The sequence below is a fragment of the Carassius auratus genome, chromosome 18 (assembly GCF_003368295.1).
Source record: "Carassius auratus strain Wakin chromosome 18, ASM336829v1, whole genome shotgun sequence".
Classification (NCBI taxonomy): Eukaryota; Metazoa; Chordata; class Actinopteri; order Cypriniformes; family Cyprinidae; genus Carassius; species Carassius auratus.
The window spans coordinates 5,949,119-5,975,160 of record NC_039260.1 but is presented as its reverse complement, the minus strand read 5'-3'; the positions used below and the strand labels follow the sequence as shown (position 1 = coordinate 5,975,160).

General features: G+C 34.8%; 1 protein-coding gene across 7 annotated transcripts in view; it reads left to right on the top strand.

The window, feature by feature from the left end:
* Positions 1–26,042, top strand: part of LOC113118225 (homeodomain-interacting protein kinase 2-like) — an 89,461-nt gene that overhangs the window by 39,990 nt on the left and 23,429 nt on the right. For all 7 annotated transcript variants that reach the window (XM_026287252.1, XM_026287248.1, XM_026287246.1 and 4 more), the window contains 2 exons: positions 20,805–20,928; positions 25,119–25,238. In XM_026287252.1, coding sequence (XP_026143037.1) covers positions 20,805–20,928; positions 25,119–25,238 — 244 coding nt within the window. The remainder of the gene's footprint in view (positions 1–20,804; positions 20,929–25,118; positions 25,239–26,042) is intronic.

Sequence of the window (26,042 nt, the reverse complement as noted above, 5' to 3'; positions counted from 1 at the left end):
ATATAGGTTAAGAACAACATAGAATATTATTATTATTTTTTTTATCATGTGGATCATGTGACACTGAAGACCAGAGTAATGGCTCGAAAATATAGCTTTGCCATCACAGGAATAAATTGTATTTAAAAAATGTTCATATAGTAAACATTTATTTTATTTTGTAGTAATATTTCACAATATTAATGTTTTGCTGTGTTTTTAACCAAGTAAATGCAGCCTTGGTAAGCATATGAGACTTCCTTTGCACTTTTGAACTGTAGTGTATATTATAAGATTTCTTGATATACTGTCATGTCTGACGGCAGAGCGATTAATCAGTGGCCAATAATTACTCCATTCAAGCTGATGTGTTTATATGCATTATGGCTCTGTTGAGATATCCTCCAAACAAATTGCAAGCTGTGAAGCTGTAGTAATGTCCCTCAGCACCGACAGGAGGGAACACTCACTTCTGTGTGTAGACTTGAGAAATGATGCGTCCACCATCAGTGCTTGAAGTTTGTGCTGTGAAGACCGGTGCTGTGTGCAAAAGCTGTTACAAACTGTCCCTTTGAGTTTACTTCTCCAGTTAGTAACTTTTTCCACTAAAAAGTTTTACTCCTAAGGAACTGAATAGTACTTTTCCAAAATGTTCTAAATAATGTAGGCCTACACACTCTACAGGAAAATGGCCAGCCAACGCACCTGTGAATATGTTCTACAATGGAATTTGTATCTGAAAACTTGTGTAATGCTTCATCCACACCACTAGTTGTCAGTATAAAGTGCAACAGTACTGTCAGTTTAGCTAGTGAAAAAAAAGCGTAATGTATTTATTTATATAGTTTCATTCATTTTTAATGCAAGAACTTTATTTAACAGTAGAAAGTTTTGAAAAAGTCAAACAAAAGCAAAATATTACGTATGTGTTGAAATAGTATGGAAGCATATTATACTAGTTTTACCAATAAAAAATATGTAGCCTCGTTGTTGAACATTATTTCGTCATATTGTTTTTTTATTCTTGACATTTTGTTGGAATTCGTATGCCGCAACAGACAAGTAAATGAAAATGTTAGCAGACTTTACTATATATATCCTCAAGAATACTTGTCTGTCATTGTACACTCCTAACATTGATGAAGGAGTAGATTAGAAGGGTGTGGACTCTAAACTGTAGACATGCACAGTGTCACTCAAATTATGCTTTTTGGAATTCAAGTTGACAAGCATGACGTGACTGGTACAAACTGTTCACTACCAATGAATAACAATGTGATGACATCCTCGCATTCATGTGTTTCCGTGAAGAAGGAATTTAATATGTGGACTGTCAGTGAGATTTGGCCCATCTAACTATGTTTTAACACTGTCTTTATCAATTTTCTTTTCAAAGGGAATTAAGGTTTATTTTATTTATTTATTTTTTGTATGTTTTGCTGGACAAACCATATAGGTCTTGGACTCTATACTGACACCTATTGGTGTGGATGCATGACTGTTCAGAAGCAAATTTTTAAATTACCAGGTTGATGAGCTTTATGAGCATTTGCTGTTTTTGTTCAAATGTTTGCATAATTTGGCCAAAACAATATATATTTTTAACCCATTAACAATTAACACACTAATAATAATATATAATAAATTCTGTATATAAATAATAATAACAAAATTTATAACAAAAATAATTACTTTACACATTTTTTGCAGCTTTAAAATGATGTCTGTCTTAACTAATTAGGACAGTTCAAGTTTTTTTTTTTTCTGGCAGAAAGCTGCAGTGAGATTAATCATGCCGCCCTAAAAAGTTGTATGTGTTTATTTTCAGTACCACATTTGTAAGTAGAACTATTATTTCTGTCATTTAGACGGGACATGTATTTCCAGCACTGCTTATCTTAAGGAATAAGGGCCTAGTAGATTTAACCGTTATGTTAATGAAGGCGTCACAGCCATCGTTTGGGTCAGAGGTCAACATGCTAATAAGCTGCTGGATTCTCATGCCGTTTTCACACTTGCACACATTGCACGCACACCCACACAATAACCACACACCGCCCCGGGAACGTCCAGATTGTTGTTTTCCAGGCTCTGGCTGTTAAACTATAATGTGTGATGCAGCAAAGTGCTGATGTGTTCATTCTCTGTAATTAGAACATCCCACCAGTTCCAAGGAAAGGAAAAATAAAATCTAAACTAATGTTTAATTTGCCTCCTGCTCAAAGGCAGGCCTTTGTTATTGCCACTGCAGTTAACTTTATGCAGAGGCCTAGGAATTTCCTGTGATTGATGTAATTTGCATAGAACAAATCAGAATGAGAATCGAATTCCCATCACCCCCCCTAGTGCACATATACACGCATTTTTACATGAAACCTCCATCAGAGGCCTAGCAACAGTCACCACCATGTTAAAATGGCATTGTGGGATGGATTTAGAGTGTCACTGGCAGCCTCTTAGGAGTCCTGTTCCCCATGAGCACCCGTGCCACCCCCCTCCCACTCCATTACCACAGCGATGGGATTCCACAGTCGGCACTGCTAATTGAACTGCTTGATTATTAGGCACGAATGGCAGAAATAGACAGATGTGCACACATGTAATTAGACACGTACACACGTCACACTCCGTTAGAGTCTGGTCTGATATTAACCGTTCTCATGTTATACTGACCCACACTGTCCACTATAATAAACACACATAGTTAGTGAGTGCTTGGTGGTCATATTTAATGCAGTGCAGCTCGGTTTGCTGTAGACGGCCGGTGGTGCCTTAGGAGGTTTTTGTGTTGCATGTGTGTGAGTGTGTGTGGATGTGTCTAACAGGTGTGTGTGACTCCTAACAGGTGTGTTTGTGCCGGATGGTCCCGAGGGAGAGGAAGTGTAGAGGTGTGACTAGTCACATGACTCTGTTTGCAATTCAGTTAGGAAGGTGTCAAGAGATTTAGCCTAGAACAAAAAAATCCTGCAGTTCTGTATTTGGAATCATTTATTCACGGAACAATTAAAAAAATCGAACTTAAAGAAACATTATTTATTTAATTTCAATATAAGCAATTAAAAGTCTACCCTAAGTATTTAATTATTTAATTTATTTATTAATTTAATAATTTATTTATATTGCCTTTTAAATTAGGGTATAATGTTATTAATGTTGATTTAATGAGCATTAAAAAAAAACGTATTGTGACAACATGCCCCGCTGTTGGACACTATATTGTATACTGTGTATGGGGTAAGTAGTCACAGTGAAATCTGCCATTAAAGAGCAACATTCATTTTTTTTTTTAACAGCATTCCATGTTTCAGTCATTCTGAACCTTATCTTCCCTTCCTCATGTCTCTTTCCTCTTTTTTTCTTTCTCTCGTCCACTCTCCTGCTGGAATGACGCTGCCGAGCTCCCGATCTATATTTCAAAGTGCGAGGAAAAGAATTCTGTAATGATTTCCACATCTCCCCCACTAGGCGTGGAAGAAATGCTCTGTGAAACTAATTGAAACTGGCATCTGTGTGTTTGGGGCGAAGCTCTTTGGGGGTTGCAAGGATTTTTTTTTTTTTTTTTACACCACACTTTTTTACCGAAATCAGAAATGTATGTATTCTTCAAATAGCTTGGAGTACTGTAAAAGATTATATTAAAAGTTTTGCCAATTATAAAAATGTGGTATTTTAATCAAATTAACATTTAAACCATGCAGGGTCAGACATTGAGGATGACTGGTAATCAAATGTAAGGTCAGCCGAGTGTTTTTTTTTTTTTTAAGGGTTAATTCTTAAATTATTCCGTGTTTCCTCTGAATGCAGTTTAGATTAATGAATTGCCACAGATTTCTCTTTTCATACCTGCCCTAACAAGATCTGAAATGTAAACTTTTTTTTTTTCCTTCAGACTTTTCTTATGCTTCCAATAACCAAACATACTGGCAAAAGTATTTGGCTACGTGAGTTACGTGTGTGTTGGTGCTAGCAAACTGAAATTCCTGCCCAGTGCACAAACACACATTCTGAGAGTGTTTTATGTCTCTCCGTTCATGCAGGCAGTGTGTAATGGACCAGTCTTAGCGGACATGCTACATACTAAAGTACATACCACAGCAGCGCAGTGGAAATTTACAGTCAATAGAGGCTTGAAAAACTTTAACCACCTGTGTTTTTCCTTCAAGGTGAGTCTTAGATTCAGGGCGATAAAAAGAAATGGAGAGTAAGAAGATACTGTTGGTGAAAAACCCAGTAAGTTCTCTTTACAGACAAGATTCTGAATGTACTGTAAGAGAAGAATCAAAATGAAATGAATAGTTCATCCAAAAATGAAAATTTACTGAAATATAATCCCTTTCAAGCCATCCAAGATGTAGAAGAGTTTGTATCTTCAAAGAAACAAAAGATTTGGAGAAATTTAGCACTTGCTCACTAATGGATCCTCTGCAGTGAATGGGTGCCGTCAGAATGAGAGTCTAAACAGCTGATAAAAACACAAATAATCCACACATCTCCAGTCCATCAGTTAATATCTTGTGAAGTTAAAATCTGTGTTTGTAGCAAACAAATCCATCAAGGTGTTTTAACTTTAAAAGGTGCTCTTTGAACTTTTAAATGCATGATCCGGCTGTTATTGTGTTATTGTGTTATTGTTTCAACTAATCACTTCACACAAAAATTAACCCTCTGGCATCTTTTACTCACCTTCATGTTGTTCTAAACCTGTATGGCTTAAATATTTTGTCAGTTGCACACCAACGTATAAACTGTCCATTTCAGAGAAAATGACAATTGCAGAAATTGTCTAGAGTTTAGAGATGGAAAGCTGTATGAGGGGAATGCTGCAAAAAAACGGAGGGGTGGTAGTATATGAGGAGGGTCACAGAGTTGTAGGGAATAGGGGACGGGTTCGGTGGATGTTATTTCATCTGATGTAATGCTGAGCAATCAATCTGAGTCATTATATGCTGCAGAGGGAGCGGGCCTGAGCTCAGATTGATAGCTGTGTAAATAATAGCACCTATGATTAGAATGGCCAGGCTGTCCAGTTAAAAAAGAGTAGAGGGGATACTGTGTGTGTGCTGTGTAAATCTAAATGTAACTCTTAGTAGTTTATGCATATTAAATGTTGCAAATGAAAATGATGGCTGTATCATATCATTTGTATGTATTATATCTTATATTATATATTTATACATCAAAGCCATCATTTTCAACATTAAACAGACCTAAACTGAAAATTATCAGATTCATTTTTTGGTATTTAAATACAAAAACAATTACAGAACATGATAGATATTTTACCTTTTAATTTGAATAAACTCATTTCGCAAACCCATTATTAAAAAAATCTGACTTCAGCATTAATGAAGTGAAATAATCCCAGATGACGTCTCTCATATTATTTTCTCTTGTAATGAATGCTTTCGCTCTCTTTGAATGTATGCTGTGTGCTGAGCATTTCTATTCTGCGCTTTCTGCTAACAGCGACCTTTCTTTCTACACTTTGACACTTACGCATTTATGGTCATGTTAAATACATAGCTTAAGTAAAACACTGTATCATCTGTACTGTAGCTTAAGCAACTGTCACAGACACAATATTGGCACAATCTTTCTCAAGGACATGTACCAGTTGCTTTGATAGGAAACCATCTACCAAGAACATAAATGTCATATAAAATGTAAAGCGTTGACTTGAACGCGCTCATGCCCCACAGTAAAATGAACTCATGGGCAATATCACTTTCCCTGATTTATGAAAGACAGAGGCAGAGGGTCAACCTGTGGCCTCCCTCTCCTATTGGTTTAGACTCACGCTCACGTCATTAATGAGTATGTTTTCATGACAGAGGCTTTCAGTAATAATGGTAATATGATAATCGTGACTCAATACAGAGGCGAAAGAAAGCTCAGCCGATCCATCAGTGTTTTTATTCTATTGTCCATGACTAAGCTGGACTACAGCTGGCAGCTGGGAAAGGATCATAGAGAGTAATAGAGAGAGAGATGAGGACAGAGAGGAAATGCAGCTGTGTTCTTGGCACCCTGCTCTGGCCTGGGGTATGAGACAGACCAACTCATTTCCTGTCTCTTGGCCAGGACGCCCTCGTCCACCACCCTGTTCTTCTTCATTTTTTTTCTCCACTGCCCATACTCCCATCATTTCTGTGTCTCTGGTCTCTCCTTTTCTCTCTGTCTCTCTCGGTCATTCAGAAGTGCTGGCTTATGTAATTATGTAACAGTGAAAAGGGTCGTTCACATAGAAATGTTTTTATTTATTCATTTATTTATTTTTATCTGTTGGTCATTGTATACACGCGGCAGATTGATTTGCTGCATCTTGTGCCATGTGCAGCACGTTTTTAAGATGCTGTGTTAAGAATAGCTCACCTTATGACTCGCCACACAGCAGTTCAATGTCCGTTCAAAAATGACAGACCATTCGGATGAATCTGTGGGTGGGATGAGATCCTCAAGCGTTTATATTAACTCCATCTGTTTTTCACACAAGATTATGTTTGCACACCCACAAACACACACACACACATGCATTTTAGTTACACTGTGTGTGTGTGTGTGTGTGTGTGTGTGTATATATATATATATATATATATATATATATATATATATATATATATATATATATATATAACAATGTTAGAGTCTCAAGTGTTTATATTTGCATCTCTGTTTGTATTTTGTCTACTTATGTGATTGGCTATAAAATGTTTAATATTTAAAAAAAAATTGAAAATATCATATATATATTTTATATTTTAGTGATACTTTTTATATTTTTATATTATTTATATGTAATGAATATTTCTTATTTTTGTTTTATTTTACAATATAATTATGATATAATCTCAAGTTTGTATATTAGCAAATTCTGTTTTCTTCTGTCTACTTATTTGAATGACTCCAAAGCTCTCTTTTTTTAACTAAAATATAAAATCTTATTTCATTTTTTAATTTTTTATATTATATTTTAATTATATTTTAATATTACATTTTTATTTTATGTTATTCATATTCATATTATTTTTATTGTTTTATTTTGCAGTAAAGTAATAATATTACGATACAGGAATCTCAACTGTTTGTATTAGCAACTCTAGCAATTCTTTTGTCCTCCGTCTACTTCTATTAAACTCAAGATTGCATCCTGTGTGAACAATCCTGCAGATTTTATCTTTACAGACTAAACTCCTCATCTTCCCGAGACTTTCATCGTTCTTTCCATCCGTCTCACTTACTCTGCTCTACATGCTGCTGCCTCAGATCTCCTCGAATCTGGGCTCAGATGTGCAGCGCTGATCTCAGAACACGGCTCACTGTTATTAAGTTTGTCTTGCTTTGTCATATATCTCAAGATTTGTGTGTGTTTGGGTTTGGGGTGTTGTCCTGACCTGGCTGGACTCTTCTGGTGTGTTTAGATAAGACGTCACACCCTTGTTCCTGGAACAGCTGGAAATACCACAAGTCATCTTTTGACTTGTCCTCTCCGACGCTATCCTGTCGTCTGTTTGGCTATGATCAGTGTGTTTATATGAGAGGTTCTTTGCACTTTGCACTTTTTTTGTTGTTGTTGTATTCCATTAAAAATGAATGACTTTGCTACACGGTCAATGCAAAAAAGGTAGCTGCAGGTATCAACACTTGAAGGTTAAAACCTTTGATATTTTTTTTTCAAGACCTTTTACATTTTTAAGACATTCATGTCATGTCATGTAAATCACTATGAGGGTACATTCGGCTGCAAAATGGATAGTTCATTCCTATTTGTTGAATTAAAATGATTCATTGGCTATCTATCTATCTATCTATCTGTCTGTCTGTCTGTCTGTCTGTCTGTCTGTCTGTCTGTCTGTCTGTCTGTCTGTCTGTCTGTCTGTCTGTCTTCTATCTATCTGTCTGTCTGTCTGTCTGTCTTCTATCTATCTGTCTGTCTGTCTGTCTGTCTTCTATCTGTCTGTCTTCTGTCTGTCTGTCTGTCTGTCTGTCTTCTATCTATCTATCTGTCTGTCTGTCTGTCTGTCTGTCTGTCTTCTATCTATCTATCTGTCTGTCTGTCTGTCTTCTATCTATCTGTCTGTCTGTCTGTCTTCTATCTGTCTGTCTGTCTTCTATCTGTCTGTCTGTCTTCTATCTATCTGTCTGTCTGTCTGTCTTCTATCTGTCTGTCTGTCTTCTATCTGTCTGTCTGTCTTCTGTCTGTCTGTCTGTCTGTCTGTCTGTCTGTCTTCTGTCTGTCTGTCTGTCTTCTATCTATCTGTCTCTCTGTCTGTCTGTCTGTCTTCTATCTATCTATCTATCTGTCTGTCTTCTATCTATCTATCTATCTATCTATCTATCTGTCTGTCTGTCTGTCTGTCTGTCTGTCTGTCTTCTGTCTGTTTGTCTGTCTTCTATCTATCTGTCTGTCTGTCTGTCTTCTATCTGTCTGTCTGTCTTCTATCTATCTATCTATCTGTCTGTCTGTCTGTCTGTCTGTCTGTCTGTCTGTCTTCTATCTATCTGTCTGTCTGTCTTCTATCTATCTGTCTGTCTGTCTGTCTGTCTTCTATCTATCTGTCTGTCTGTCTGTCTTCTATCTATCTGTCTGTCTGTCTGTCTTCTATCTGTCTGTCTGTCTTCTATCTGTCTGTCTGTCTTCTGTCTGTCTGTCTGTCTGTCTGTCTGTTTTCTGTCTGTCTGTCTGTCTTCTATCTATCTGTCTTCTGTCTGTCTGTCTGTCTTCTATCTATCTGTCTCTCTGTCTGTCTGTCTGTCTTCTATCTATCTATCTATCTATCTATCTGTCTGTCTGTCTGTCTTCTATCTATCTATCTGTCTGTCTGTCTGTCTGTCTGTCTGTCTTCTGTCTGTTTTTCTGTCTTCTATCTATCTGTCTGTCTGTCTGTCTTCTATCTGTCTGTCTGTCTTCTATCTATCTATCTGTCTGTCTGTCTGTCTGTCTGTCTTCTATCTATCTGTCTGTCTGTCTGTCTGTCTGTCTGTCTTCTATCTGTCTGTCTGTCTGTCTGTCTGTCTGTCTGTCTGTCTTAAAATAAAATTAATTAATTAATCGTGCCATCCTAGACCTAATGATGGAAATGTTAAAACATACCAAAAAACCCAGTAATTCAGGAAATGTAATTTAATACTTTTTATGCTTTTTACCGATCCACATATGTAATATTAATGTTAATTAACACCCATTTTGTCACCTGAAAGCCTTCACTAAATAAATAGCTCATATAAAGCAGAGTATTTGTCGAAAGTGACAGATCCCTAATGAAAGTAAAGCACCATTTGAGAATGTTCGCTTCTAAAATGTTAGTTGATCCAATTGTATGCTAGTTGATCCGACGCCCTCGGGTTTGTACGTTTATTTTAGTAAACTAAACTCTCTTTGTCCAATGCATTTGGAAACGAGAGGTTACACTCCACTGTAGACACAGCTGTTCAAAACACGCCAGCTGACTTCCACGGAAGCGTCTACTGTCGCTCCGAGTCTTTGTTATTGCACGTTTTGTCCGTGAGACTGCTATTTCCCTGAGGCCGTGGAGGTGTATCCATACAGAAGTGACACCTGGTTTGTTCTCTCCACAAATCTCTAAATTAGAGCTGTCACATGCCTGCCTGTATCACGTCATAGCTATGAGATTGCCTACACAGGGCCCTTGTTTAGAATGAGGGGTGATTTGTCAACGTTTTAATGCCTTTTCTTTATAGTCGCCTTTCCCAGAGCGGGTCGGTCGTGTCTGGTATGTCATTACTTGCTCAAGGACGGTTTGATGCCGTTATCAGTGCCATTAGAGTGGTATTGGCTGCTTTATTCCGTCGTTTTTCTTCAATGTTTACCTGATAAACGAATCTGTTCAGGTGTTTAGTGCCCTGGAGTGTGAGAGAAAAAGCCAGTCACGTTACATGACTGCCTGACACACACACACACACAGCAGGAGAGGGTGTGTCTGCACTGTGCTCGTCAGACTGTGTCCTAATCTCAAATCACAGCCAATGATGGGTTTCATACCTGTGGGCGTGGCTAATTATAATTCACATTAACACTCATCAATTGAAAAGGAGCCTTTTCTAAGCTATTTTAGCAACTGTTGCTGCCAGTTTTCTCATAGCATTTGCTCTTTGCTTATGTAAGTGCAGAATGTTTTGATAGTATGTTTAAGTTAATTTAAGTATTTATAGAATGAGGCTAGTCATTGTGATGATTATAGAGACTTTGGTTTAAACTTTTGTTTGTAAAATCGTTTAAAGCATGACAAATGTTAACAGTTCAGTCATTTGTCCATTTTTTTATTTAAACATTTATTTTATGTAATTATGAATGTTTTGTTTTACATGAAAAGTTAGATTTTCAATTTTATTGAAAGCAGAATATCTTATATTTTTATTTAATATTGTATAATATTGTATATTATTTTTTATTGATATTTTATTTTCATTTTATTATTTTACCCAGAATAGAAAATCTAATACAATCATATTTTTTCAATCATATTTTTTATTTTATGTGATTTTATATTTATATTACTTTTAGTGATTTATTTTTAATGGTAAAAATAATTTCTTTGATTTCACAGAAAACAGAATACCTTATATTTATTTATATGTATTTTATTTCACAAAAATATTAATTATTGATCATAATTGATAACCAGTTCATCTTATTACAATGATTTCTGGAGGATCATGTCACACTGATGGCTGGAGGCTGAGAATTCCATCACAGGATCAATTGACATTTCACAATATATTGAAATATATAAACTTATTTAAAAAAAATGGTAGATTAAAAAATGATTTGTAATGTCAACATTTATTAATAGCAGCTTCCATAAACATGATATCAATCAAATACACATTCACATCTGACTGAAAAAGAAGAAGAGAAATCTGAGTTCGTTCCTGCAGGACGTTTTATAGCAACAGTAAGGGGATCCGATGAAGCTTAGTATATGGTCAGTAAATTCTGAATATTTCCCCAAAGCAAAGTGTGTCATGTGTCAGCCAGACATCTTCCTGCTGTAAAAACTTCACATTGTGTATATGATTTTTAGTGTCTATGTTCATGTATATTTGAGGTGGCATGATGCATCCTGGCTTTACCCCCGAAGAGACAGATGTGCAAATGCATCGTGTGCATACACATTAATTCTCTCTCTCTCTGGCAGCTGTGCGTAATCAAGATAATGCATCTGAAGCTCAGTGTTTCTGACCCTCGATCTGTGCTTGCTGTCTTTTGCTGTTCATTATAACATGTTTACATTCAGCTTGAATGTATATTTTTATCTTGCCATCAATGTAAACATTAAATGAGGTTCTCACCATCATTTCTTATAGATTTGAAGAAAGACATGCATTATTATTTTTTATATTTATGGAGCGTTTGAAAAATGAATGAAACTCCAATTACATTTCTGTGAAGAACACCATAGTAACACATGTATATTAATTCATTTATCCATAGTAACACCCTGAGCAACTATAAATACACGCTTAAAAACCGCTTTAAAGAGTGTAAGTACTTAGCCACGCCCACAAGTATTTTAACATCTAGTGTTCCATTGAATAATTGCGCCCCAGCCAGAGGAGGACAAAGGCTGATTCCACCCCCTTCTTTAATTGAGGTTAGATAATGAAACGAAAAGGAGTCGTTTAGTTCTGCGTATTGAGGAATGAAACAATGGGGTCTTGTTATAGAGAGGTGCTGATACTGGACTGCGGGTCACGGTGGGTTGTGTGGGGTGAAGTTAGTCACCTGTCAGAGAGAACGTTAATGAAGACAGCCCCCTCTGTTCTTCTCAAGAAAATCTATTCAGATTTTGTGACTATATATATATATATTAAGGAACCAGAAACGTACAGCCATACAAGTTCAAAAGTTTTTTTTTATGCCTTTTTATATTCTCACCAAGGCTGCATTTATTTGATCAGAAATACAGCAGTAACAAAACACTAAGAACTGTTATATATTCTTACAATGGCGTAACAGTCTTATTTTTATAAATGTTATCGATATTGGGTTTTTGCTACTTAATATTTTTGTGGAAACTGAGATACACTACCATTCAAATGAATGAATAAATAAATAAATGCATTTTCCACAAGGACACGATACATTGATCAAGTGTAGTGAAGACATCTATAAAAGATTTCTGTATCATAAAATTGCTATAATTATTGACAATAACTGAAACCCAAAATCAGCATGAATGATTTCTGAAGGATCATGTGACACTGGAGAATTTTAAAAACTTTATATTGCTATATATGTAATAAATAAATCAATTCAATAATTTATTCGTTCATTATTTATTTATAAACATTATTTATAAATTTACTTATCTATTTATTCATTGAAAGAAATGTTCAGCTGTGACAAACATTTGTATTATGAAATAACACGCACTGATTATTTAACACAGACTGTGTATAAAGTAGACAATGTCCTTTTTTACGTATTTATGTATTTTACTCGAAAACAAAATGAATGCATTTGAAGTGCTAAAATGAATCAGATATGTCCCAGTGCTAGTGTTTGTAGCATGGGCGCTTTGAACCCTTGCTTTCTGGTCTTTTGTATGCATTTCCCCGGCGTATGGCAGCAAGATCTTCCATTCCATTTTTATTATTAATTACAATCCCTCTTATCACCCCCGTGTGTGTGAGGAGGAGAGAGATACTGTGTTTGTGTGAAGGCAGAAGAATGTAGCATGGTTAATTGCGTCTGGCCGTTTGTGGTGTAACGTATCTGCAGGCAGATGAAGTGCTCAGTCCTGAGGAGCACAATGAACACAAACACACAACCTGTCCCTCTCCCTCTCCCGGTCTCTGTCTCTGTCTTTCTATCTGACACAGAGGATGAGGGAGAAATGACTCTGGGTTGGCCAAAAGCTTTTGTTGTAGTTTATGACATTTAAAAACAACTGTGGCTTTTGGCCTTGCATTTTCTGAAATGTTCCTTTAAGTTTTTGTGTATTTTGTATATTTTTTTTAAGTCGAAATAAAGTCTCAAACGATTGTGGCTAAAATGATTTAAATGAAATTGAATTTAGTACAAAATACAAGTGTTTGCTATTTTCAGCTTACTGTGATTTGAGAAGCACCAGTCCTAATTTTTGCATCCAGAAGGATGGAGAATATGTTAATTTGGGATTCTGACACCGTCACAGGACATCAGCCGGCACCTGTTCTCAAGATGCACAACTGACACACAATATCTGTCGTGCACAATCAGATTAGACGTGTGGAGGTGTGACTGCTGGACTGTAGAGGAGGGACAGATGGAGGTGTGATGGAGGGGGGTGGCGCATTACTGATTTATATGGTCAGTGTAGGTGAGCGTCTCTCCTTCTCTTTGTCTCAGAAGCAGGAGAAGTCGTGTCTCCCAGAGGCAGTGGGCTGAGACGGAGACACCTTTCAGACGACTCCATGTGTTCTGCTGCTCGTGATAGGAGCAGAAGGGGTTTGTGCTAGTGATAGACAGACATATATCAGCCATGCCCATTACATTGCCTTTATTTGGCCACTTTTGGCTGAAAATAATACTGTTTGGCCAAGTATCATAAGTGGCCATGCTATATATTTGTTTTTTTTGTAGCCTAGTGAATAGATAAAGAACAAAAGCTAGAATTTTTTTGGGGGGAAGCTGATTCTGATGTCTAGGACAGGCTGGCCAATGACCAATACAGTTATTGGCTAATATAATGGCTCATTTGCTATTATTACATTGAAATGTATGCTGTCATAGTTAATATACATAGTTAATCATAAATAATCATAGAAAACTGTAAGTTTGGAGGTTGAAAAGACTAATGTTTCTGAATGTTTTATCATATATATATATGTATATATATGTGTGTATATATATATATATATATATATATATATATATATATATATATATATGTATATATATATATATATATATGTATATATATATATGTGTGTATATATATATATATATATATGTATATATATATATATATATATATATATATGTATATGTTTTATCTTGTTTTTATCCTTTTTATCTTTTTCTTAATGTTTTATATAAATGCCATTATCAAAAATAAATCCTACTGACAAATTTAAGTTATTTTTTTTCCATAATTTATTTTTGAATTATTTTCAAGCATAACATATATACTTTAAGTATTTTAATAAATAAATAAATAAATGTATAACATTTGATATAAAAATGATTTATTTTAATTTTCAAGCAGACTGGGACACAAACTATGTAAAATATTTAATTAGGCAAATAAATGTTTATTATGTGTGTATTAAAGCATTTTATTATTAAAAAGCCAATATATTGGTATTATATTATATTATATTATATTATATTATATTATATTATATTATATTATGTTATATTATATTTGAACTATAGCACTGTTCAACTTAACATAGTAAAATAAAATAACAAATATGTGCATGTCATATCTCTGTCACTAATATTCTAGAAATGTCTTCAGCTCCTGTCACTATTGTTTGATGCACATTATTCCAGACTCCTCACACAGACACAAACAAACACAGAATGGTTTATTCTGCTGGTCAAATGTCTGAGGCTGTTTGAGTCTAGGGTGTGTGTCTGAGAAAGTTGTGGGAAGAGAGTTCCACTTGTAGCTCATTTCACTTGGGACTCGACTGCAAATGTGAGAGCGTCCGTTAGGACACTCATTCTGTGGACCTTTTCCTCGAGCAGAAAGCTCTTGACGTGACCCACATACTTACACAGGGTTCTTAAAAGAGTGCTGTAGCGAGGGAGAGAGAAAGGGAATGAGACAGTGGGCGGAAGAGAGAAGATGAGGAGAGAGAGAGAGTTGAGGGCTCAAGGCTGATGCAGCACCCTGCGGCCTCGTACAGATGGGAGAGGGGGACTGGGGTCACTCAGGTGGGACGCAACTCTCTCCTTCTCCAGTTTTCAATTTCAAAATGCTTTTTGGCATGATTGTTTCACACATAGTATTTCTGAAGAATCAATAAAAGAAGCAAGTACTATGACATGTAGTATTTAATATAAGAACAAGCTGAAAATAATATGATATAATAAAATAAAATAAAATAAAAATGTGTTTTCCCATTTTCAGACTAAATTTGAGCTACTTGATGGTTATATGTTTTAATTAATCTAATAAATAATACATTAATAAAATAAAAATAAATTATTATAATTAATAATATAGTAAAAAATTTATATTAAACTAATAAATGTTTATTCAAAAATAAAATAACATACAGTAATAAAATAATAGGATGGTTATGTTTTGATTTATTTTGTATTTTATTGTTATAATTGTTATTATATTAAACAAATGTGCGCATAATCATCAAGTTGTCAAAATGATACTATTTTTATTTTTAAGATAAAAATTTATTTTCAATTTTTTAACACTGTATTATATAGATATTTATATAATATAATAAAGAATTTATATATATATATATATGTGTATAAAATGTGTGTGTAAATGTTTTTATTATATTATTGTATGTTTATATTTAATATAATTCAAATGATAACAGAATTAATATAATAAAATAAATGTTTATCAATCAAAATATCAACACCTACCCATTCATCTGTCCAAGTTATCAGTCTTACATTTTTAGACTTGATTGTCTTAAGTCAATCATAGCAGTGAGCAGGCAGTCTCTCTCTCTCTGTTTTTTTTTTTTTTAGAAAAATCAATTTCATTATGGCAATTTTAATGGTAAACATAATTTTGGTTATTGTGTATTTGGATATTCTGTATTTAGTAGTATTATGTTTGTGTAATCTGTAATGTTGATAGGCATTCAAGTATTATGACGCAAGTTAGATTTATTATTTAGATTTATTTTTTAACAGTCATGTAGGCTACATTGCAAGGGAACACCTTTATTCATAAATAATGTATAATTCTTAAATAATAAATCATTAATAAATAATTATTGCTCAGCATTGTTTTTGCTGTTTTTGTTGTTTTTTATTTTACTGAGAATATTTAGCAACTATATATATAACGACTTGATATAAATACATTGTTAATGCAGATTCTTTAATTAATTCCTGAGCTATAATTAATGTTGTCATATGAACAACCAGTGAGTTTCGACTATTGAACTTTTAAAACCTATTGGAAACAAAACATGCTTTGTCATTTGTTCGTGAATTTGCTCTATACATTGCTCAGTGAGTCACATGTTGATTCGGTAACAACTTTGATAAACGTTTTATTGTTCATAAAACAATATATGAACTTAGTTCTCTACTATATAGCATAAAAGTTTCAAACTCAAACAAGTGTGTATTTAATCTGTGTCATGCAAGACGCTCGTCAATTCGGTTTTCCCCCTCACTCTCCCTTCATGCACGTTCTGTCTTGGGAATGCTAATGCTGGAAGAAAAGGGAGTTGAGAGAGTGACAGCATCGTCAGCGGTTTTGAAGCGAGCGGGAGAGGGTGAGGTTCACAGGGCCTTGAAATGAAAGAGCACTCCCACAAAACGAGCACAATAAAAGGGAGGACTATTGCCAAGGTTGTTTTAGTAAGTTGTGGAGAGATGACCCCACACTCCGACTCCGTGGAGATGAAATCTAAACAGCTCCCCCTGCCTCCCTCATTCTCTTGTTCTCACACTCCTGGACTGTTTGTTTTGTCTCTGTCGTTTTCCTCCCTTCCCTCGCTTTCTTTTTGTCTGTGTCTCTCTTTCTGTCAGGGCAACTCTTATTTCCAGTCCGTCTTTTTCTATCTCTCTGCAGTCGCAGGTGTGTGGTAGATGTCTATATGTGCCCCTCGGTGAGCCCACCTCACACAGTGTTTATTAAAATGGCACGGCGGGAACTTTGGTCTTCCGCTGTTTTAGTGCGCTGCGGTGACATGAATATTAAAACTGATTGCGAGGGAATGTGGCCAGTCAGCGGGCGCTCAGAGGATCAAGGATTTTGTCAAATGAAGGAGGGGACAGGAATGTCTCTGAGCATCGGACAACTATAAATAACTGGCATCTTCTCTAACAACTTTGAAAAGCCCACTACATTTCTTCTGTAGTCCTTCAAAATTATGATTATTGCTGATGATAATTTTTTGTTCATTGTTCATTTTATTGATTTTATGGTTATATTAGTATTGATTATTCTCCGCTGCCAGTATCATTTATAATGCTCAGCTTCAGTATGAATGATCTGATCATTGATTCTGCCAACTGCATTTCGGATTTATTTTATATTTTATTTTATTATTTTGTTTTTATATATTTTATTTAAACTACATTCCTAATTATTTTTTTTTTTGTATTTTTTTTGTATTATTATTTTTTATTATTTTTTATTTTTTTTATATTTTTCAAACAGCTATATAAATCGGTGTGAGAATGCTGTGGTGTACCATGGTACTTTAATACTGCATATGCCATGGTTCTAAATGATTACCATATTCATTTCAATCTAAAAATCATGGCAGTACTATCTTAATAAAAAGAATAAGCTTGTACAGTACATTCTTTTATATATATATATATATATATATATATATATATATATATATTTATATATGTATGTATATATATATATATATATATATATTTATATATGTATGTATATATATATATGTATGTATATTTGTTTTTCTATAATTAGGTCATTATTGTATAGTATATTGTATTTTATTAATATACAAAAATAAATAAAATAAAAAACTACTACTAAACACATACATATATACATATACATATAGACACATATATACATACATATACATATATATAATAAGAGATTATTATATAGTAGTTTTTTATTTTATTTATTTTTGTATATTAATAAAATACAATATACTATACAATAATGACCTAATTATAGAAAAACAAAACATAGTGGCATATTGAGATGTGGAGTTGTGGACTGAAATGAAAAGCAGGGCATCCTCTCTGTCTGTGGTTATGAGTGGTGGTCCATATTGAAGGTCAGCTGTGATCGATGCTTTTTGACATGCCTACACAGAATGATGTCAGAGCCTCAAATAGCAACCGAGCGAGCATGTGCATGCATGTGTGCATGACTGAGGACTTCAGAAGAAGTACTTTGGCACCAAAGAAGCATACTTTCACCGTGTGTGATAACCTTTGCCTGACCTCAGTGCCACAAAAACATTTACCCCAGAGCAACCTGGAGATTATTTGCACACTGCAGTGTTTCCGATGGGTGCGAAGACCTTCTGCAAGCAGCACCTCTTGCTTCTGTGCTTGTTTGCACTGAGCTAAGTGGCATTGTGTACGAAAAATGACTCTCACAGCATGAGTGCATCGGGCTTGCCATGCAAATATCAACAACAGGAACGGATGTTTGCACTTGTGTGCATAATGTCACCCTTGCATACATGTAAGCTGTGCAATGCCACGCATGCAAACACAAAGACAAACACACCTGCAGGGTCACAGCCTGACATGTTAAGGTATACAAAATGAACCACAAACGAACCTCCGTATCACATCTGCATGCACAGGAGCTCATATTTCTGTGTGTGTGGATCTGGAACAGGGCTGTGAATTTCTCACCACTGATTTTTGCATTACTAGCAGACGTTTTATACGTGAGAGAACGAGGATGATATTTAGTGTGGCATGTGTTTGTGTTTATTACACCCGCCAAAAGTCCTGCATCAGCAGCTGCTGGTCTGTTTTGCATATGGCATTGGAAGAAGGCAGAGAAAAGATTGAAGTGGGATATGCATTTGCATTCATGGCAGCTGTAATCCGTCCTCAGTGTCACAGAGATACTTTGGGCTAGTAGCGCTGTGGTTTATTTGAATGAGATCAGGCAGACAGACCAGCAGGCGCAAGGCTTTATGCAATGACATCACTTCAGAAGGGTGATGTCATGTGCTATACACCTTGCATGAGAGCCAATGGGAGAATCAACTGCCAAACGGAGTCTTTTCCTGCCCTTGAGTGCCTGTCGGAAGGATTTTGTTTCTGTTTTGTTCCAGATGTTTCTTCTTTAGAAAACAAATAGTGCTGTTAAATGATTAATCACATAAAAAAAATAAAAGTGTTTTTTTTATATAACATGTGTACTGTGTATAGACACACATGCATGTATATATTTAAGAAAAATATGTTGTTTATATATTTATATAAAAATTTTATTATAGGAATAAACATTTAAATACATGTAAATATTTTCTAAATACATACTGTGTGTGTGTGTGTGTGTATGTGTATATCTATATATACACACAGTACACACACATATATTATGCAAACAAACACTTATTTTGGATGTGATCAATCATGATTACTCATTTGACAGCACTAATAGAGAAATATAAACAAATGAGTCAATTTGTCAAATTTTTGGTGAAATATGATAATAGCGGATTAAGCTGATGTGGAATTCATATTTTAATGATAGTAATTCAAGAGTTCATTTTGAAATATTTTACGTTTAATTGCAGCATTTATAAGTATGCATGACATTTTCATTTCATGACTAATGTTTTCATTATGATTTGATTCGTTTAGCATGATCATATCCTCTATTTTTGCTTTTAGATATCATTTGTAGACCTCTAAATCAAGTTGATCTCTACAAACTGATTATCTTAAAACACTATTTAAATCTAAAAATAAATATGTTTTTTTTTCATGCTTAATTTCACTTTTCAGTTTTGTTCTATATTTTATTATTATTATTATTTTTTTTTACATTTATTTAGATAATAATATAGAACTTTAATATTAACCTTAAATCAGTTATTGGTCTTATCTGTATCTTTTAATGTTGAGACATTCCTAAAATAGGAGTATTTCCATTTATTCACATTGCTCTCTAGAAGAAACTATTGACTATCCCCTGATAAGTCATGACTTTGGTTTTACTTTTGATAGAAGTGTTATTTATTTAAATTTTATTTATAAATGTATTTATACACTTTATCAATATTTTTATTATTGATACTGTATACTATAAATTAAACTTTTATTTTTACTAAACATTTTTTATGTTATTTTTTCATTTTCAGTTTAGTCAGTCTTTTTCAGTTATTTCTGTTTTATTTCAGTTTTTAGCTGTTTTGTTATGTGTATAGTCGTTTTAGTTTTCTAAATCGCTTGAATTGGTTTTAAAGTATAGGCTGTTCTTCCAGTGTCCAGTGTTGTCTTACAAATAAAATCACTGTGTTCTACTCTCACCCCTAAAACTGAGGCATCAGTCTGTTATCTGTGTGTGTGTGTGTGTGTGTGTGTGTGTGTGTGTATGGGTGTGTGTGTGAGAGAGAGAGAGAGCTGCATTTCCTCCACCTTTAAGGCTAGCTGAACATCTTTCCATACCCGACATCAGTCTCTTTGTCTTTCCACACGTCCCGCTTTCTTTTCCCTCCATATGGCATTTATTTATCTTCAATCCCTCTATCCAAAAGAGTGGCCCTCCGTCTTTCCTCAGAAAGATGATTCACAAGCGGTGGCCAGAGTCACGCGCCGTCTCTCTCCTCCCTCCTCACCCGCTGTGTCCGTGGCAACAAAATGCGTCCAGTGTTTGTCTTTATTACTCAACTCAGTCAACTTAAACGGGTACAATGAGGTCTTACGGCTGAGACGTTACCAATGCCAGCTTTGGGCTGAATGGAACGGGTTGCACATTAACTGGTTTTGGGCCAAAAACATCTCAGTTTCCCTCTGTGGTGAAGCATAGTGCAAATGCTTCATTAATATGCACTTAACCAGACTTTTTTTGTAAATTGGGATCATTTAAAGCGATAGTGTATAGACAACTGATCATTATTGCTAAATCAATTTTTTTAAACTGTATTTGTTCTGCGGTGACTGTATTTACAGTATTTCACCTCTGTGTCTGCAGAGCTCCAGAGATCATCCTGGGTCTGCCGTTCTGTGAGGCCATAGACATGTGGTCCCTGGGTTGTGTCATCGCTGAGCTGTTTCTGGGCTGGCCGCTCTACCCCGGAGCATCTGAGTATGACCAGGTAAGACTTGTCGAATTCTTTAAATGGATTAAAAATGGAAACGGTAAAGAGCTGGGAGATTTTATATCCAGTATGCGCTGGCTTTCAGCCTTGTCTGAAGGTTCCACGGCGTTAGTACATTTGAGGATATTTCTTGTGCCAGCTTCTATGGAGACACTCCCTTGATGCCCTGCATTGTTTTAAAAATAGCAGAAATACAAGTCTTGTTACTGTATGTATACAGGCAAACATTATGGTCAATAAGTTTTCTGTTTTTTTATTTATTTATTTTTAATAAAGTAATTAATTTATTTAGCAAAGTTGTGTTAAATGGGTTAAAAGTGACAGTAAAGAAAATAATAATTTAAAAAAAAAAAAAAAAAAAAAGAGAGAGAGAGAGAAACTGACCATTTTATTCATCATACTAGAGGTCTTCACAGTCAACCCGGGACCCGTACGGGTTCGGGTCTATATTTTAAATGATCAGCCGGGTCCGGGCCGGGTCTGAATCTATTACCTCGGGTCCCGGGTCTGTTTAACATTGTGTGTAATACCTGTGCGATCGGTGTCATCAGACTCGGAGAACACCAGGCCGTGATCAGACACTGCTTTTGTCTTTTGTAACTTGCAACTTGTAAAATTAGGAAAAGAAAAGTGTGAGCCAAAAAAAAGTGATCTCTCTCGCTCTCTCTCTCTCTGCCGTTAGAAGCAGAGCGAGCAGACTCAGAGTTAATGCAAGTGCCCGCACGGTAATAATGCCTGCAGGCTTGACACACTTATATTTAATATATTTCAAATCAGCAACACTATCTGAGGTGAACTGTAACATGAATGTTTTCTATGACGCTCAAATTGCGTTAAACATATTTTAAGTTGATACAGCTTGATACAGCATGATTTCAAAGATTATCAAAGATAAATATTTCCACACAAAATATGAGGTAACATTGATCATAATCAGAAATGTTTATTGAGAATCAAATAATATTTTAGTGATTTTTGAAAGATCAATATTGTAATGATGCAGCAAATTTTGCTAGGCGTCTCGGAAATAAATGACATTTTATAATTATATTATAGATTTTTTTTTTTAAGAATATTTCACAATATTGCTCTTTTTTAAATCAAATAATTACAGCCTTGATGAGCAGAAGATATTTATTTAAAAATCCTGAATAGTTAGAATATTTCCGAACTTTTGGCAGGTATTTTAATAGCCTAATAAAAATTATATTAATATTTATTTTTATATTATATATTTTTAATTATTATCATTATTATTAAATGCTGCTTTTTATTTTTATAGGACTATAGTTTGTATTATTTCAATATAAGATATATATTTTAATGTGATTAAATTTATATATATATATATATATATATATATATATATATATGTATGTATATATATATATATATGTATATATATATATATATATATATATATATATATATATATATATATATATATATATATATATATATATATGTATTTTATTTATTTATTTTTTTTATCACATTAAAAGATATATCTTATATTGAAATAATACATTGATATATATATATATATTTTTTTTTATAATAAGTGCCGGTCAGATTTTCCTGCTTTATTTGTCTCTAGTGAATCACATGCCTGTTAAAAAAAAATTCTTGTTTGGAAATTACATCTAGTATCGCAAATATAAGAAATTAAGCAGCAGTTGTGATAAACAGTCTTAAAAGTCACATTTATAGTACGCATGTTTTATATTTAACACATTGCAACAGTAACCACACTGTCGACTTACACAGCAATCACTGGCATACATTTAAGCTTGGTTTAATATAAATACTTGCATTTCAATGCATTATTCTCAAGAACCCTAGCTTTCAGGGGCACATTGACCCATGCCATAACTCATCCTTGGGTGTTTCTGTTTTGTAACTCAGTGGTCAGTAATGATACAAGTAGATAAATAAATAATGTAGTTAGTAGTAGTTCCTGTGGCTCAGTGGTTGAGCATCGCGTTAGCAGCACAAAAGGTTATGGGTTTGATTCCCAGGGAACACACATACTGGTAAAAATGTATATGCTGAATACACTGTAAGTTGCTTTGGTTAAAAGCGTCTACTTAATGCATAAATGTAAATGTAATGTTTCATTTGGAAAACGATTCATGAAATAATATTTCCAATAAGATATCCAATCAGTGAGATGAATCAGAGGAGTCTTGCTTTTTTATTTATTTTTTTAAAGTGTGTGAGATTGTGTGTATGTGTGGCCCTGCCGAGAGAGAGATCTCCTTTCTCAGAAAATGGCTGTTAAAACATCCCTCAATTACTGTTTGTGCTTAAGAGAGAGAAAACAAATCTGACTGTTGGCTGGGCCCCTGCGCTCTCAGCTCTCCTGAAGTGCTCTGTGTGTGTGTGTGTGTGTGTCGTCTCTCTGACTTTCATCTCTCTTTTGCCCCTTCGTAGTTCTGGACACATGCCACAAACTGCCCAATTAGCCCAGATCCAGAGCTCTACAGCGAAGCCTTCTCTTAAAAATAATTCTGGCCTCATGGAGCAGCCCAGGGCCAATGTTCTAGCTCTAAGCAAACCAAACCCGACTTTAACAAGCTCTTAAACACAGCAAAAGATTTGCAGATTTGTCTCCCACTGATTCTGTCTACTACAGAGTAATAGGGTTTTTTTCAGCCCCTCATTTGGTGCATTTATGAGGTCTTGTGATTGGGAAGCAGCCGAGTGTTAAGGATTTGTGACATTTCACTTCGGCTTCCCTATTTACTTGAGATTTTCACTTGGATGCAAAACTTGAGAAGTTATTTCCAGTCTTTGCCGCTCATTTCTAATTACAGCACTTTGAAATCACCGGCAAGAATCCTCAGAAAGTGAATGGAAAAATGGTTTCACAAGACGGTAAATGAGCCAAATGCGGCTATGAGCTCGGTCTCAGGATACGAGATTGGCTGTTTGGCAGGGGCTGTGGAAGAGATTATTATTATTATTATTATTATTGTGAATTCCTTCGGCTGCCAAGCTCTTGTATTTACATCTTTCAGGTGTGTGAATGGCGTTCAGTGTAATTGCGGCGTCCGGACAGACCTGTAAAAAGAGGGTTTGGCAGGGGAAATCAGTCTCATGGTGACAGCATTCATCACAGATGCTGTTTACTCGGCTTCTAATGCTGGAATGTTGAAGTTGTGTCATCAGCGTGGCAGCCAAGTGACTGATATGTTTTCGAGCAGACAAAATGTCATCAGTCTGTTTTAATGCAGCTCACTGTTGCTTTTCCCAGAAGTCCGCTTACGATATTAGTCAAGGTTTCTTGCACCAAAAACAGAATCGTTTCATTTTTCATGACATTTCATTTCCACCCTGATCATTAGAATTAAAGGCTGTTTTTGCTACTACAGTATCATTTTAGACTTGTATGTCGTAGAAAAAACCTTGAAAAAAATTATAATAATTTTATAATTAACAAATATGTTATAGAAACTGTAATCTGATTATGACCATTTTTAAAAGGTAATATAATCCAATTAAAAATACTACATTTAGAAAAAAAATGTAATCACTTACCATCCAGCACCCCAAATATACTATATACTTAAACTATAGATTATATGCATTGACGTTTTAAAAACTTTGATGTCAGGCTCTAGCATTTCTGTTTTGAATAAATTGCTAACTAATAATATATTCAAAATAAAATCCATTTAGAAATTTAATTTCCTGCAATATTTAATGCCGCTTTAAATTTGCATGCTGTGTTGGACCGAGAGGTCAGTCTATGATGTTTAGATCCTCTGCTAGTCAAATATCTTCGCTATACAAGTTTTCAGGTCAAAGATCTCGAAACGTAATATTTCTTTTTTATTTTATTTTATTTTATTTATATATATTTTTTTATATTTCTTTTATTTTATTATTTTTTTTTCAACATGAAATACAATTTGCAACTCACTTTACTTTCACTATCAAAAGTCAAACAGGATATTTAACGAAAAAAAAAAAAAAAAAATTAATACTATTTTACAGCTTAGTTTCATTAAACTGACTTTGCATTGTGACTGTATGTCTATGTACTTTATATTAAACCTTTATATATAAAACAAGCAAGAAAATCACATTTTCCAAGTGAACATGTCTAAGTAGTGAATATCCAGCACCTAAAGTGTGACGTTGGTTGTAAATCTCCTTTGGCCTGTGTTTATGTCTTCCACCAGATCCGGTACATCTCTCAAACGCAGGGCTTGCCAGCAGAGTATCTGTTAAGCGCAGGGACGAAAACAACCAGGTTTTTCAACAGAGACCCCGACTCCACCTATCCTCTATGGAGACTGAAGGTAAACTCCCTCACCCTGTTTCTCTTTCTCACTTCCTTAATTAGTCTCATTTGGTTCGCATATAATATGCACCGACAATGTTCTCTCTCTCTCTTTCTCTCTCTCTCTTTCGCTCTCATTCCCTCACTCTCTAAACTAAGTTAAATTGACGCATCCACTACACCCTGTAAACAGACCAAGAGGCTAATGTGCGCTAAATGGGTTTTGTGTGAGAGGACTTGGCAACCCGAGCGACGTGGGATAAATCCTGCTTAACGTCCCGATCTTATTCTTCCCTCTTTCACTCTTCCGTCCCTTTCTGCTCTGTTTCTCTCCACATTCCCCCATCCTTACTGCGCCGGTGGCTGGTTGCCCATAGTCAATAGAGTTTCTCTCTAGATTAACTTTTGGTGAACTTTGCAAAGCTTCACATGGGGAAACTTTGAGATTATTAAACCCCAATGCATCTCTAAGCTGCATTCCTAACCCTCCATATATATGATACAGATCCAATAAAACTAGAAAAATGTGTTCTCCTACATAGTCAATACCCCTTAAACTTTTTGGCCCTCAGTGCTTGTGTCTTGGACTGTAAAAACACTCAACCCAATGTCAAGTACTTCCAAGAGATAAGGTTTTATCTTTCATAGTTCAGGAATCTTTCAGTTACGTTCCGTTTAAGTGTCAACATTGCCTCAGATGTTTCTATAAAAAAAGAAAACATACTGTTAACTTAAAATTAACATGGATAGCACAGCCCAAATGATTTGTACTTGAAAGGGATTGAGAAATATTTAAGTTTATTTTGAAATCTCTGACTTGCTT